At 40.8% G+C, this 15,629-nt stretch overlaps 1 protein-coding gene and 1 long non-coding RNA gene across 7 annotated transcripts in view; one reads left to right on the plus strand and one right to left on the minus strand.

The window, feature by feature from the left end:
* The window catches only part of Marchf7 (membrane associated ring-CH-type finger 7), a 46,495-nt gene extending 36,052 nt beyond the window's left edge, over positions 1-10,443 (minus strand). For 5 of the 6 annotated variants that reach the window (XM_012947366.2, XM_045147239.1, XM_045147238.1 and 2 more), the window contains exon 1: positions 10,230-10,443. In XM_012947366.2, the coding sequence (XP_012802820.2) occupies positions 10,230-10,232 (3 nt within the window). In that variant the 5' untranslated portion in view covers positions 10,233-10,443. The remainder of the gene's footprint in view (positions 1-10,229) is intronic. The other variant, XM_004651871.3, reaches the window with a different exon arrangement.
* Positions 10,444-10,506: 63 nt separating this feature from the next.
* LOC123460196 lies at positions 10,507-14,624 on the plus strand. Its single transcript, XR_006636849.1, has 3 exons — positions 10,507-10,635; positions 12,166-12,336; positions 14,270-14,624. It is a non-coding gene; the product is annotated as an uncharacterized LOC123460196 (long non-coding RNA).
* Positions 14,625-15,629: the final 1,005 nt, after the last annotated feature.

The following is a 15,629-nucleotide window of genomic DNA, read 5'->3' on the forward strand; positions in this document are numbered from 1 at the left end:
AAGAATAGCTAAAATGAAGGCTGGGGAGAGGGTTCAATAGGTAAAGCACCTGCTATGCAGCCCAACACTTGAGTACCTGAGTTTGGATCCACAGAACCCACACAAAAAAAGTAGGGCTGTGGAGGATGAGGCAAGAACCAGCCTGAATGATGACCTCTGGTCACTTAAAGAACACACAAACACAAAATAAACAGATAAATATTATCATTTAAAAAACAGTTAAAAACAGCTGGGCATGGTGGCACATGCCTTTAGTTCCAGCACTCAAGGGGCAGAGGAGGCCAACCTAAGACTACATAGTGAATTCCAGGTCAGCCTGGGCTAGAGTGAGACTCTACCTTGAAAAACAAAAATTAAAACAAACAAAAAAAAGCGCTAAAAACTAGAAAATAACTTTGCAAACTGAGCAATTCAGAGCACATACGAAGAAAGCACAACAGAAGAGTTCTGAAGGTAATAAATGAAGAATGTAGAGACATACAAATTGTTAATGCACCTGTGTCCTCTGCTCAGAATCATGGACTTTAATTAAGTAACGACTTTAAAGATCTCTGCCATCAGTGCTGTTTTGGAGCTTTCGAAGATGAAACAGTATGCAATAAAACTTTAAACCTAGTTTTGTATAGACTCAATAGGTTCACATATAACTTGTATGAATACTTAAAGTAACTTAAAACAATTTTACTGTCTGTGGAATCACGGGGAACAAAAACAATGCTGTGGGTTAAAGGTTTAGATGTTACTAAAGATTTTAAAATAAGGTCAGCTAAAAGCAAAGAAACAAAAATCCTCCAAAGCTAAATAGGTATTCAGGACAATTAACAGAAATACTGGCTCTAAGCCGGTCGTGGTGGTGCACGTATCTAATCCCAGCACTTGGGATGCAGAGATAGGAGGATTGCCCTGAGTTCAAGGCCACCCTGAGACTACATAGTGAATTCCAGGTCAGCCTGGGCCAGAGTGAGACTCTACCTTGAGAAACAAACAAACAAACAAAAAAAGAAAGAAAAACTGGCTCTAAAACACTGTTGAGTGAGGCTCTAAAGAATAGAAATGAAGACAGATTCAATATAAACACCCAAAGATGAAAACAATTTACCTAAAACTAGAGGGAGATGGAAGTGATAGTTCAAAATAATAATGAAGAACAAACATCTTACTGTTTTCCTATCTTTCAGGGGGTTGGGAACAAGGAGCAATAAAATATATCAAGATAAATTACGACTACAAAGATGGCTCACCAGTAATAAAGGCACTTGTTTGCAAAGCTTAACAGCCTAAGCTCACATCGGCAGCACACAAGTAAACCCAGATGCACAAAGTGGTGCATGTATCCTGTTCATGTGCAGTGTTAAGAGACCTTGGCACACCCATTTCTCTCCCTCCTCCCCTCCTTTCAAATAAATAAAGGCAATGTGTGTTGTAGGGGATTATCATATAGACTCTTTCCTAGGCACATATGTTACCCCTTTGTTTTCTATCTATAAGGTAACTTCTACCCAGGTAGCCTTAACATTGTAGTCTCCCAGTTTATTATCTCTTAGGAAATTTGGAGTACAATGATAAAGAAAAACTGAAGTCAGGCATAGTGGTACATGCCTATTTAAAGAGTACAGCTTTATATGACTACTTCAAATTGCTAACCATTACAGGGCTTAGATTTGTTCTTAACCAATCTTGGGAAGCTATGAATTTCTGAAAGAGAAGCAACAGTATGACTACAGAGGTTCTCCTTCCTCCCTCCTCCACTCCCTCCCTTGTACTAGACTGAACATAGGACCTCACAAGTTTTAAATAAGCACTCAATCATAAGAGGATATGATCTAAATATCCTCAGCTCTTAAAAGAAAACATTTTGATAGTACTCACTAATTGCCTAGGCTAGCCTTATACTTGTGATTCTCCTGACTCACCCTCCTGAGTAGCTGGAATTACAGGCCTGTATCACCACTACCTGGCTCCTAAAATTTTGATTCAGTTTCCAAAGGCTTTGCTAAGTATCCTCTTCCACAAATGTCTTGTAATAATGTAACTGTAACAATGGTTTCATTCATATAATGTCACACAGGAGACACAAAGCCACCAGCCTAACAAACTCACAGTCTATTCATAACAAGGAATCGTACTTCCGAAATCTAAAAGCTTCTTCTATATATTAAGATATAGTAATAAAAATGTACTTAAGCAATTACTAGCAAAATTCATTTCCCACTTTCTCCTCCCCAAAAAACAAAATGAGGTATACTAGGAATTAAGGACTACCTTGTTTTTAGTACATGAGCCAATTTCTGACTACTGGCTCAAAAATGGCAGCTGAGTACAAGCTTTGAAACATGCCCCTTACTACATGTGACTAACTTACTGTCTCAATTGTTTAGTATCTTCACCTATAAGATGGTGATAATAAAGGTGTATTGTGTGCTTTTTTGGCACAGCATGTACTGAGCAAATACTAGTTATTTACAAGCAATGCTATCAGTGTTAGGAATTTCATATGAACAGCTCAGAAGGTATTTTGACCTTTTCTTTATTTGAAATTTGTCTTTAATGCAAGACACTTTTACAATCACAGTAAAATCTCTGAATTAAGAAAAACTCATTCTCTAAGTTGATGGTTTATAACATTAGTATCTACATACAAAAAGGGTATCAAGCTGCTAGACTAATAAAGAGCAATTGAAAGATCAAGCTATAAACCACAAAGTGGAGTTTAGATATGCTGGGTATGTATGTTAATTTTCTTTTTACTATGTAAAGTCTCAAACACACAAAGAAATAGAAAAAAAGTTCTACATACCAATGATATTAAATAATTATCAATAATCTTTTAATATACACAGAGAGAATGAGAATGGGCTAGGCACTGCAAATGAACTCCAGATACATGCACCACTTTGTCTGGCTTATGAGGGTACTGGGTTTTTAGGTTTTATAGGCCTTAACTGCAAAGCCATTTCTCCAGCTCTCCCTTGTATTTTTTTTCTTTTCTTTTTTTAAATTTGAGAGCCACGGACACAGAGAGAAAGACAGATAGAGGGAGAGAGAGAGAATGGGCGCGCCAGGGCTTCCAGCCACTGCAAATGAACTCCAGACACGTGCACCCCCTTGTGCATCTGGCTAACGTGGGACCTGGGGAACCGAGCCTCGAACCAGGGTCCTTAGGCTTCACAGGCAAGCGCTTAACCGCTAAGCCATCTCTCCAGCCCTTATTTTTTTTCTTTTTGAGGTAGTCTCACTCTAGCCCAGACTGACCTGGAATTTACTATGTAGTCTTAGAGGGGCCTCGAACTCATGGCGATCCTTCTACCTCAGCCTCCCGAGTGCTGGGATTAAAGGCATGTGCCACAATGCCTGACCCATTCCTTTGTATTTTTAAAGCAATTTCAAACATGACAATTTCAAGAATATCCATTAATAATGTTTTTATTATATGTTTGAGAGAAAGAGAATGAATATATGGGTGTGTCATGGACTCTTGCCACTGCAAACAAACTTCAGATGCACATACCACTTGGTGCATCTGGCTTTATGTAGGTACACTGAGGAATCAAACCCAGGATGGTAGGCTTTGCAAGCAAGCACCTTTAACTCCTGAGCCATTTCCCCAGCCCAAGTATAAACTATTTATGGGGGGGAGGGAGAATGGGTACACCAGGGCCTCTAGCCATTGCAAACAAACTCCAGACACATGTACCACCATGTGCATCTGGCTCATGTGGGTACTGGAAAACTGAATCTGGGACTGTAGGTTTTGCAGGCAAGTGCCTTACTTAACTGCTAAACCATCTCTCCAGCCCCAAGAATAATCTGGTAGAGTCTGACTAGATGCCCCCCAATATTTCAGTGTTTTGTTAGCTTGTAGTTTGGCTCTGCAGCCACTTGGATGGAGGCAGTGTCACTGGGTAGGTCCTAGGGTTTAGCCCTACAGAGTGGTGGTGGGTATGAGATTCCATTCTAAAGATATACAAAGTGCGTCTAGCCAGAGTTCCTGAAGTGTGCTATGTAATGTGGCTTTTGAATTGTGGTTTTCTCTGTTTGGTCCTGTAAAAGCAGGGCAGCTTCTCTGCCGCTATGAAACTTCCATAAATACCATCCTTCTGTATCTATGCCTGGTCTGGAAGATCACCTCATGGAACCTGAAGCTATCTGCTACAGAAGTTGGTAGAAGGGGTGGGGGGTGCTGAGATGAACCTGACCAGGTGGATTTTGGTCTTTTGGAAACTTTGTTTTGGAGGAATAGGCATGGATGTGGTGCTTGCAACTGTAGGTGCCTTCTGGAGCAGTAAGCCAAGTATTATGGACTATACTTGCGAGAGTTTGAAAATGCTGTTTAGAGTAGTGAACTTTGAGGCTTCACTTATGAGCTTTTTAAAGGGAAAGAAATACTGCAAAGGACTTTCTTGAAACTGGGCTACTGGCATAAGGGCTGGCTATATTCTGCTGCCCAGGCCCAAAGAGTTTGATCAAGGTTAAGTTTGTAATGGACTGATGCACTTGGCTAAAGATAATGGTCTGAAAGATTTAAGATTTTAAGTTGGAAAACCTCAAGGAAGTTACAGTTAATAGTCACTAAGACTGGCTTTAGGTTACTGAAGCTGCTATTGTCAACACAAAAGCAATCTAAAGGAAGATGGCCCAACTGCTTTACATTAAAACAGTGCAGAAAGATTGCTAGAAATGCAAACTATTTGAGAGTTGACTACAAAAGGAACTTGTTTTTCAAGGTTACAACTTATTTCAGCCCTGAATTAAGAATATGACTATGTCCTCAACACCTGGTATTAGTTTTGGAAGCATGAAAAATGTGTGGTATATGTCATGAAGTGCACACAGTTCCAGGAGCTGCTGCTGATATGCAGCATGAGGCAAGGCATGATGACCCTGATAGGCTAAAAGAGCTTTTGGAAGATGGATCCTGGATTGCATGAAGACCTATTCTTAAGGTATTTTGGATATACCAGGACTGTGCAAGGGCTACCATGGAGCACACTGTTGGCCTGGGATTGAAGTGTTTGTTCCATGAGTACTCCAACCAGCTAGAGGGGGTGGAGTTAAAAAATCTGAAGACTATCAGTTTCTGTTTATATTAGACTTGTACCATAGAAGTTTGATGTTTGTTTGATGGTGGCTGAGTTTACATTGTTTTAGTTTCTCTTACCAGTTAAAAATGTTTACTCTGTGGCCAGGCTTGGTGGCACACACCTTTAATACCAGCACTCGGGATCGCTGTGAGTTCAAGGACACCCTGAGACAACAGAGTGAATTCCAGGTCAGCCTGGACTACTGTGAGACCCTACCTCGAAAACCAAAAAAAAAAAAAAAAAAGTTTACTCTGTGCCTTTATATGTTAAAAGTATTTAACTTGTTTGATTTTACAGGACTCACTATCTTAAGTTGTGAGGACCTTTAAAATTGGATTAAATACAATTTACAATGTGTAAATCGGGGGCCAGGGGCAAAATGTTGATTGTCTGAACAGATAGGCCCCCAATATTTCAGGGTTTTATTAGCTTGTAGTTTGGATCTGCAGCCATTTGGCTGGAGGCAGTGTCACTGGGTGGATCTCAGGGTTCAGCCCTACTGTGTGGTGGTGGGTGTGAGATTCCATTCTAAAGATATGCAAAATGTGTCTAGCTAGAATTCCTGAAGTGTGCTGTGTAATGTGGCTTTCGACTTGTGGTTTTCTCTGTTTGGTCATGCAAAAGGAGGCCAGCTTCTTCTGCCATTATGGAACTTCCCCTGGATCTGTAAGCATCAATAAATCTCTTCCTTCCATAACTGTGCCTGGTCTAGACATTCATCTCAGCAAACCTGAAGCTGTCTGCTACAAATAACGATTCTTAAAATAGTCTATGGCTACAAATCCCCCCAACTTGGTATATAAATAAAAACCTTTGCAATGTAGATGCTCTGCTCAGGGTAAGACAGACTTATTTTTCTGTCCACTGACTGTGGATGAGCTTGGCAGTTTTACTGTGACAAGAAAAATACTGTGTAAATGACACAGTATGATTTGAAAAGGTTCTAAGAGGTCTTGTAGCTTCCATTTTCACTCCTGGGATGCTGTCCTAAGACACCCATGTCATAAAAGATCACATGGAGCAAAGTACAGATTTCAACCAACACCAAATGCCAAACAAAATGAGTGACATCTTGGACCTGCCAGCCTGGGAAGCCCTCCAGCTGAATGCTGGTACAGGAGTAACCCTCCCCCCCACCCCACCCCCCAAACAGCAGAACTGCCCAACAGGCAAACAATACTGGGAGGGGAAAAAAAAAATCAGTGAACAGTTACTTTCATCCTGTTAAGTTTTGACAGAGTAAAGTTACCTAATTATCAAAAGCACACTACTATATAATGACATGAGACAGTTATCACGCAAAATATTAATGTTATGGAAAGAAGGCTAAGAACCTTCAAAAAATCTATTGTTTTCTGTGTTATTCATACTTTTTGTTTAAAAACAAATTAGCTTTTGGAGAAAACATTCCTTTTTACTAATGAGAAATCAAGTATGGCAAGGTATTTTACTGATTGCAGGGAAAAGTGAGATGGAAAAAATGTGGTGAAATAGAAAAATATTAGGATACAAAACTTCAACAGTCATATTTAAAGCCAAAAACTTAACCTCTTCCTAAAAAGATATTAACTATAACGTTATCAACAGCACAGCACTTCAAAAGAGAGAACCTGCTCTCTTTGAAGTGAGTTTGCTGTGTACCACGTTTGAATTTTCATTCAGCAACTAGAAATCATTTTAGAGCTCTTTGTGGAAAGTCAGAGACACATGATTACTTGCTTTTAAAGATCTAACATGGCTCTTTTGAAGCTGTTGGCAAAAATGGCTGACCATCCATAGGTAATTTTGAAACCATGTGTCTAACCAGAACAGTCACAGAGAACATATTTGACAACAGGAAAAACCAGCTTTGACCTCATTAAATTCATGTCAGAAGGCTGGAGAGATTGCTCAGTGGTTAAAGGCACTTACTTGTTAATTCATGTCAGAGTAGAAAATTAAAAATTCAAGATCAGCAAGATCAAATCTCAGCCAACTTTCAAATTTGCTCATTTAACTATCAGCAACTTCACCAAAGACATAAGATTTTGTAAAATAATGATTTGTGACAAGGTTAAGTAAATTCATTCTAATGGACATTCTTCTTTTGTGAATTCAAACAATTTTTATAGGATACCTTCATTTAATGTAATAATCATTCTAATGTGCCCCTTAGTTATTTACCTAAATGGCCCATAGTTATGTTAAACTTGCTGCTAAAAAATGTAGCTTGAAGCTTGGTGTGGTGGAGCATACCTAAAATCTCAGCACATGGGAGACTGAATTAGGAGGATTGCTGTGAGTTCAAGACCAGCCTGGCCTACAAAGTAAAGTCCAAAGTAGGCTGGGCTAGAGTGAGAATGTGCCACAAAACAAAAAAACAAAGAAGAGGTGACTTGATTCATTTGCATTTTACTTGCGCATTTCCTAGTTTTCTTTAATACAGTACAGAAGGTCTTTAATGTCAAGCTCTACCTTTCCTTTCAATTCACCTTTTAGCTATGGGAAACAAACTGGCACCTCCTATAACCAGGTAGCATGACTGTGCAGTTTTTTTAAAAAATCAAAATCCTAGTCATCCTTCACAGCTTAATTCCATCATTACTTCCTGTAATTTCACACCCAAGACTAAACACACCTTTAAAGCTCCTACAGATTTATACAGTGTACACTATACAAGAAGAAGATAATAACAGCAGTTGCTCATACATTGGTTTGATGACTAAATTATGAGTTGTGGAAGTATAATACATTGTGTCAAACTCATTCCTGCAATGTGAAGCCCTAATCCAGTTGCCAGACAACAAATTATCCAACAATGTTTTACGTAGCTGATAAATCACTTTCCTAAGTAAAATGTGATCAACTTTTGAATACATACCAGATGAGGAGATGCGTGCACTGGATACAGAATAGACTAGAAATTGGCTTACATGAGTGTTATGGATGATTTATGTCTAGCACCTTCATTCAGAAAAAAAAAAAGATACTAGCATTCTTAAAATTATGTGGAAAAATAAGTCCTTCTACCAAAATTGAAAAAAAATGACTTAATATAAGAGACAATTGACTTTACCTAAGAATTATTTCTTAAGCTGGATATAGTGGCACATGCCTTTAATCCCGGCGGCTCAGTAGGCAGAGGAAGGAGGATTGCCTTAAGGCCAGCATGAGAAGGCACAGTGAATTTCAGGTCAGCTTGGGCTACACTGAGACCTTACCACAGAAGAAAAAATAAATAAATAAATAAACAAACTAAATAAAAAAAAAAGATTAAATTCTTATTCAAGGCACCTAACCTTGGGCTGTGATTTGTACTTAAGTAATAGTTCTTAAAACCCTGACCTGGGATTAAGGATATAGTTCTGTGTGAGAGTCGTTTATTAGCATGTGCAAGACTCAAGAGTTCTACATAAAGGCAATATGACCCACCAGGAAACCCCAAACAACTTAATGTGATCATGCATATGACCAGTGGGGTAAAAGAAAGTAGAAAGCTCTTATCTAGAAAAATGTACATGATTAAAAAAAAAACTTAAATCCCTAAAAAAATATGTATGTGTGTGCACATGTACATGAGAAGCACTCTGTATTGCAAGGTACACACAATGCACTACATCCATTTAAGAGTTCTAAAATCATAATTGCTTTGGAGGTCAACCTCCTTTATTATATACATTAAAAATTCAGCTGGGCAGGCCTTTAATACCAGCACTCGGGAGGCAGAGGTAGGAGGATCACCAGAGTTCAAGGCCACCCTAAGACTACATAGTGAATTTCAGGTCAGACTAGGCTAGAGTGAGACCCTACCTCGAACCTCCCCACCCCCAAATTCATACTCTAAGTTGTACATTCTAGTGTGGTGACCCCTTCACACAACTATCTTAACTAATTTAACCCTTCTTCAAATAGAAAATGTGAAGGTTAAGTAATTAGGGCAAAAAAATCAAGACTGAGTCCTAGGCCTTCTAACTCCATTGCTAATGACTCCCCACTGCTGTTTCACAAACGCTAGAGATGTCAAATAAAACACTGATTCAATTTCTGAGATGAAATTTTTCTTGTCTCATGGAAATACCTAGAATCTATCATAGTAGTATTTTTTAAAGTCAAAACTCATTCCTACCTTGAAAAACCAATTAAAAAAAGAAAAAGAAAACATTATCTTCCTGCCAGCATGGTGGCTCACACTTTAAATCCCAGTACTTGTGAGGCAGAGGTAGGAGGATCGCCATGAGTTCAAGGCCATCCCGAGACTACATAGTGAATTCCAGGTCAGCCTGGGCTAGTGAGACCCTACCTCGGAAAAAAAAAAAGAAAAAACTTCATTTCTATGTTTACATTAACATGGACAAGATGATGGTTGAGAATAAGGGAAGGGGAGATTTAAAACAATGAAAACAGAACCTAAAACCTACAAAATGCAGAGGAAGGTAAACGGACGACACTGAGATGACCCTTATTAAATTGTTTTACTCAGCACATTTGTTAACGACTAATGCCAAACACGACTTGCTGACGATTACCCAACAGATTTCCCCCGTATACTAGTATTTACTTTTGCGAAAAGCAGAAAGTGCTAATTGTAGTGTTTGTGATGTGTGTACACATTGATCCTCACTACGCAATTTCTTCAAAACCAGGGACTGTTTTACTAGCACCTTCCGTATTTTTGTTCTTCCACCCGTGTGTGTGTGTGTCACCACCTATTGTAATTTCAAGAACACAGGATTTAGTATAGCACAAAAAAGGGGGGGGAAAAAAAGCGTGTCACGCTGTTCAGGAACTGACGGAATCTGAGGTGACAAAGTGACTTCAATTCCAGGCAGGATCGGCCCAGCCCTACTCCCACCCCACCCCCAGACCCTCCGGCCCAGATGCTCCCACGCCTCCCCTCCCTCCCAGCCCGCCCGCCACCAGCCCCGGCAAGCTCCGGCCCCAGGCCCGCGTCCCCAAGGAAGCCGCCCGACCCGCCCCGGCGCCCGCCCGTCACACGTCGGCCACTGGGCACTGGCCCCGGGCCCAACTTCCCGACTCCCCGCCACCCGAGAGCCGGACAGGATAGGCCCCGGGGCCCGAGGGCCTGCACTTCCAGCCGGGCCCTCCCTGCCCCCACCGCGGCCTGCTCCACCCTGCCGGCCGCGAGCGCGCAGCCCAAGCCCCGCACACCATTACCCTTCCTCCCGAGCTGGCACCGAGCAAGCGGGGTCCGTGCTGCTCGCGGTCACCACACGGCCGCCTTTTGCTCTTCGGGAGCAGTCCGCCTAGTCTAAGCTGAAGCCCTAGCAGTCCGACACGAAGCACAATGGCGCCAGCCCCTCTCCCAGATCCGGCGCAGAGCCCAGCAGCCACCGTTAAGAGCCCCTCCCTTCCTCTCGTTCTCTTCCTCCCTCCTTCTTCCCAGCCCCGCCCACTTCGCGGACGTCCCTTGACTTCTCGCGAGAGTGGAGGCGGCGCTGCGGGGATGCGAGGGCTGCCGGCGGGCTCGTCGTGCCCCACCGCGGGGTGGTGCTCTGTCTGCGGCAGCCGTTGAGTCAGGGCTGCCTCCGGGCGAAGCAGCGAGGAGGCGCCTTGGGTAAGCGGCTGCGGCTGCGGCTGCGGCTGGTCGGACGACGTGCCGGCGGATGGGCGGGCGAGTGTGAGGGCGAAGGGAGCCTGCGCGGGAGGCCCGGTCTCCGATGGCCGTCAGTCCGTCCCTGGGCTGGCGAGGGGCTGGGCGCCCCCGTCGCACCTGACCTCGGGTCGTTGCCCCTTGGGCAGACCTGCGGGGTCCATTGCTTCAAACACCGCCGACTTTTTATTTGCTTTTATTATTTTTCCTTTCGGCGCTTGGTAAGTGGCGCAGTGAGTGTTTACTTGAATTGAAGCAAGCACTGTCTTTCCGACCTTCCCTGGAGCCCTCCCCGCAGTCTCCCTGCCCACTCTGTTGCCGGGATGGCACACCCCCTCCCCCACAGTTGGGTTTGATGGGACACCCTTTCTGGTTGTTTCCTTGTTAGTGACTTAAGTTTTGGTGATGGGCTCATTTTACAAATCTTCTGCTTTTCATGTTATTCATCTTTGGTGGCTTAGCGACAGATTTTGAAGTAAAAAATTAACTGATATTAGAAAGAGGGAAGAAAATTGTGATTAGTCTGGTAAATATTAAACGAAATTTTCAAAACAATTAAAAATTGGGTGTAAATGAGTACTAAAAGATGCAAGAGGGAATTACCATGGGATTTTTTTTTATAATCATGGAAAAGGCTAATAAAAATTTTAAAAAATAAAAAAATAAAAAATAAAGATACAAGATAGCAAAAGAGAAAGCCACAAATTATGAAGATGTAAATAAAATGTAGGTATTTAAATAATGTACCAAACAGAAGTCACTTACAGGTAAAATCAATTAGTATTTGAAACTCAGAGGCATACTAAAAGTGCTTTATTTTTTAATGGCCTATTTCATTTAGTTATTAAAAACAATCCGTTGAGCCCAAATAATTCCACTAAGTGAAATATATTTATATGGCTTTGCCATTTCATCTGAAGGGTATGGAATATCAGTCAGTATCACCCATGATTTATAGTTCCGTGGAGATCAGCACCCCCTGTTTTCAAGCGAAGCTATAAGTTTTAACTATTTTATTTAAAAAAAAGGTTTGATTAAAGTTGACACACAAATGCCCATATTTTAGGGCATGAACTGAAGATTAAGTATCTGATAGGGGATAAAATGAGTACAGATTACTTGTGAACAAATTAATTTGTCCTTTAAAGAACAATAATGTTTTCTATCCTGCCTGATTGGCCCTGTAGTGTGATGGCTTTACTTACACACACACACACCTACCCCCCCCACCCAAGAACCAGGCTGCATGTGTTTGATACCAGCCGTCTCTTTATTGTCTATCTTGAGCAATTCTTTCACCCTAGAACTCCTTAACCTAGGCTTCCTTTGAATTCACATTAGTAACAATACCTATACTTTATTGTATTGTTGAAAGGTTGTAATGAAATAATGCATCAGTTCCTAAAATATGGTAAGCATTCCCTAATGTTAGTAGTTACCTTACAGGACCAGACTACCAGTAATATTGCTTTTCTGGTGCTTGATTTTGCATAGGTCCTTTGAACACCTTTTCAAGTTTATTCTACATTGAGAGGAAATTTCCTGAGCTATGGTAGTCAGACCTAGTAGTGGGAACTTCTCTACAGAACCCCCAAATCTGGCAAGGATGGTGCAAGTTTTCGCACATTATGACTTCATATCCCACCACTGAGGATATTATCAGAGGTGAGTGTGGCACCAGTTTTCTGTTTAAACAGAGCTTCCAGATTCTAAGTTCTTACTGATGTTAGTAAAAAGGTAAGGCCATTGATGAATGTATTTCAGTCTTTGAAAAACGGTTAGCTCTGTGTGTGCATAGGCACATGTATGTGTGTGTGTGTTGCTGTCTACTTTGAGTTTTCTGGTAATTATGAACAAATAATTAATTGAGATTTAATGGTATTTTGTGTTAGCCATGGTGACTCATGTCTGAAATTACAGTGTTGGGGAGGCTGAGGTAGGAGTTTGAGGTCAATCTGAACTACAAGGTAAGTTCCAAGTCAGCCTGGTCTAGAGTAAGACTGCCTCAACACACACACACACTCACACTCACACACATGACATTTTGCTAGGAATTACTGATGAAATTGGGTTCAATAGTGACTGCAGTTTCTAATCCAAAAAAAAAAAAATTGATAGGCAAACATCTAAAATCAGAACTCTTGGGCTGGAGAGATGGCTTAGCGGTTAAGCGCTTGCCTGTGAAGCCTAAGGACCCTGGTTCGAGGCTCGGTTCCCCAGGTCCCACGTTAGCCAGATGCACAAGGGGGCGCACACATCTGGAGTTCGTTTGCAGAGGCTGGAAGCCCTGATGCGCCCATTCTCTCTCTCCCTCTATCTGTCTTTTTCTCTGTGTCTGTTGCTCTCAAATAAATTTAAAAAAATCTCTAAAATCAGAACTCTTAACAAGCTGGATTTCATGGTTCCTTTCATTTATAGCTCTGCATGTTTTCTTTCTTTGTTGAACTTTTTATCCTTCATGACTCTGACACGCCTTTTTGAATCTAAGTATTTTTTGGTGACCTCTTGACTATACCATTCACATCAGTTTCCATTTCTGAATTTTACTTCTTCTCTAAGAAAGACTCTCTGAGATTCTTCAGAGACACTATATCAGTAGCTAATAAATATTCTGTTAATATACTTGGATAAGATGTTGCGATTCTATGTTACATCCTAGCTGTATTAATATAGTCCTTTTATATTTATTGGCTATTATTAATTTCACCTATTGTACTTTATTCAGTCCTTTACTCTTATGTTTAAGTGCTTTAAAATACTTATTTGCAAGGAGAGAGAGTGAATAGTGTGTGTGAGAGGCACACCAGGGCCTCTTGCCTCTGCAGTCAGCCTCCAGATGCATGTGCCACTTTGTGCATCTGGCTTTACAAGGGTACAGGGGAATTTAACTCAGACTGCAGGCTTTGCAAGCAAGCATCTTTAACCACTGAGCCATCTTCCAGTCCATGTTTAAGTATTTTTATCTATTTTTCTATCAGATTGCTTAAGTTTTTCATATACTGTTTCAAAGTCTCCATTTTCCCGTTTTCTTTTTTATTTGTGTATGTATAGTGCATGCACATGTGGGTGCAGATGTGTGCACTCCATTCATTGTGGAAGCCAAAAGGAATATTAGATGTACTCCTCTATCACTCTTCATTTTGTTTACTTGAAACAAGTCTCTTGCTGAACCTGGTTTTTCAGTCAGACAGGCTATTGAGTAAGCCCTAGCAATTTTCTCTCCACTCACCTCAGGATGAGGCCTGAGTGACCACGCCCAGGTGGGGATGGAACTCAGGTTCTCATGGTTGTGCAGCAAGTACTCTTGACCTTCTCCCCGGCCCTTGTTTTTCCCTTTTATCATCCTATACAGTCTTTACTTTTTAAGAGGTGAGGTTATTTTTCAAATTATATCATTTTCAATTATAGAATATTTCTTAACCTTTTGAGAAACGAGATCTTGCCAAGATGAGATAGAAATGCTTCTATTGAATGAGATTCCTAAATTAAAAACAAAGGATCCCAATTTCTTTTCAAATGAGACTCTCTCTTGTTAGTCCTCTAGAGAAGGGAATCCTAAATCAACAACTAACTTGACATCTACTATTTAAATCTATAGGTAGCGCATGCCTGTAATCCCAGCACTTGGACTCAGGAGGCGAAGGCTGGAGGATCGTGGGTTCAAGGCCAGTCTGGGCTACAGAGTTTCAAGCCAGCCTGGGCTATGAAAGCCTGTCTCAAACAAACAAGCAAACAAACCATCAAAAATAAATAAATAAAAATTCATAGTAGGTAACATTTTCTAAAGACCCCCTATTACCAAGATTCTATTACATATATATATGACTTGTGCTTTCTATAAAGTGATTCCTTTCATACCCAAATTATAACCCTGTAATTAGTGCTTTTATGAATTTTTATTTTCCTTGTTTTTTTGAACAAGTGCCAAATTTAATAAATGAAGATTTAAAACATTCTGTTGTCCGACTTCTGCTGAATTATCAGCAAAAATTCTCAGTACCCAAAGGTAATCATTAAAAGCATAAAAAAAAGACTACCATCCTGAAATCCCGGGGAAACCTCACTCACACTTAGGTGTGGGTTTAGATTCCACAGTTACTAGGAAGGTAATACCTACTCATAGTTGTTACCAAATATCTGTCCTAGCCAGGATCAATCATCAACTTATAGGACTTAATTTCTACCTATTTCATATGCAGATTACCTTTCACATTGCGTTGAACATAGACCATGCTTAATAAAAGCAACTTAAAAAAAATGTTATTTGAGAGAGAGAGAGAGAAATAAACCCTCCAGGGCCTTCACCCACTGCAAATGAACTCCAGACGCATACACCACCCTGTGCAGCTGGCTTATGTGGGTATTTGGAAACCAAACTTTGGTCCTTAACCACTAAGCCATCTCTCCAGCCCAACTAACTTTTATTATTGATAAGATTAGAGGTTGGAAGCTGGGCATGGTGGCATATGCTTTTAACCTCAGCATTTGGGAGGCAGAGGTAGGAGGATCACCCTGTGTTTGAGGTCACCCTGAGGCTACATAGTGAATTCCAGATCAGCCTGGGCTAGAATGAGACCCTACCTTGAAAAAAAAAAAAAAAAATTAGGGGTTGAAAAATTCAGGCTCAGTCTGGCTCACCATGAGCTATTTAAAATACTTTTGTTATAAAACAGTCATACCCATTAGCTTATACATTGCTTATGCATTATGGTTCTTCACAGAAGCACAATCAGTAATATTCCACATGTTAGCTATCACGCTAAGGAGTCTTCAAGGAGTTGTGTAATGCAGCTGTGGGGATTGCCTGGCAGACTGGAAACTTGAGTTACTCAACTACTGTCATGAGGCACAATTTTTCTTCTAGGAAATTTCAGTTCTTATAGAAGTTCATTAGATGAGACCCATTCACATTATTGAGGATGACCTTTTATTTATAGTTAACAGATTATAGACGCTAC

Source organism: Jaculus jaculus, chromosome 4, assembly GCF_020740685.1.
Source record: "Jaculus jaculus isolate mJacJac1 chromosome 4, mJacJac1.mat.Y.cur, whole genome shotgun sequence".
Lineage (NCBI taxonomy): Eukaryota > Metazoa > Chordata > Mammalia > Rodentia > Dipodidae > Jaculus > Jaculus jaculus.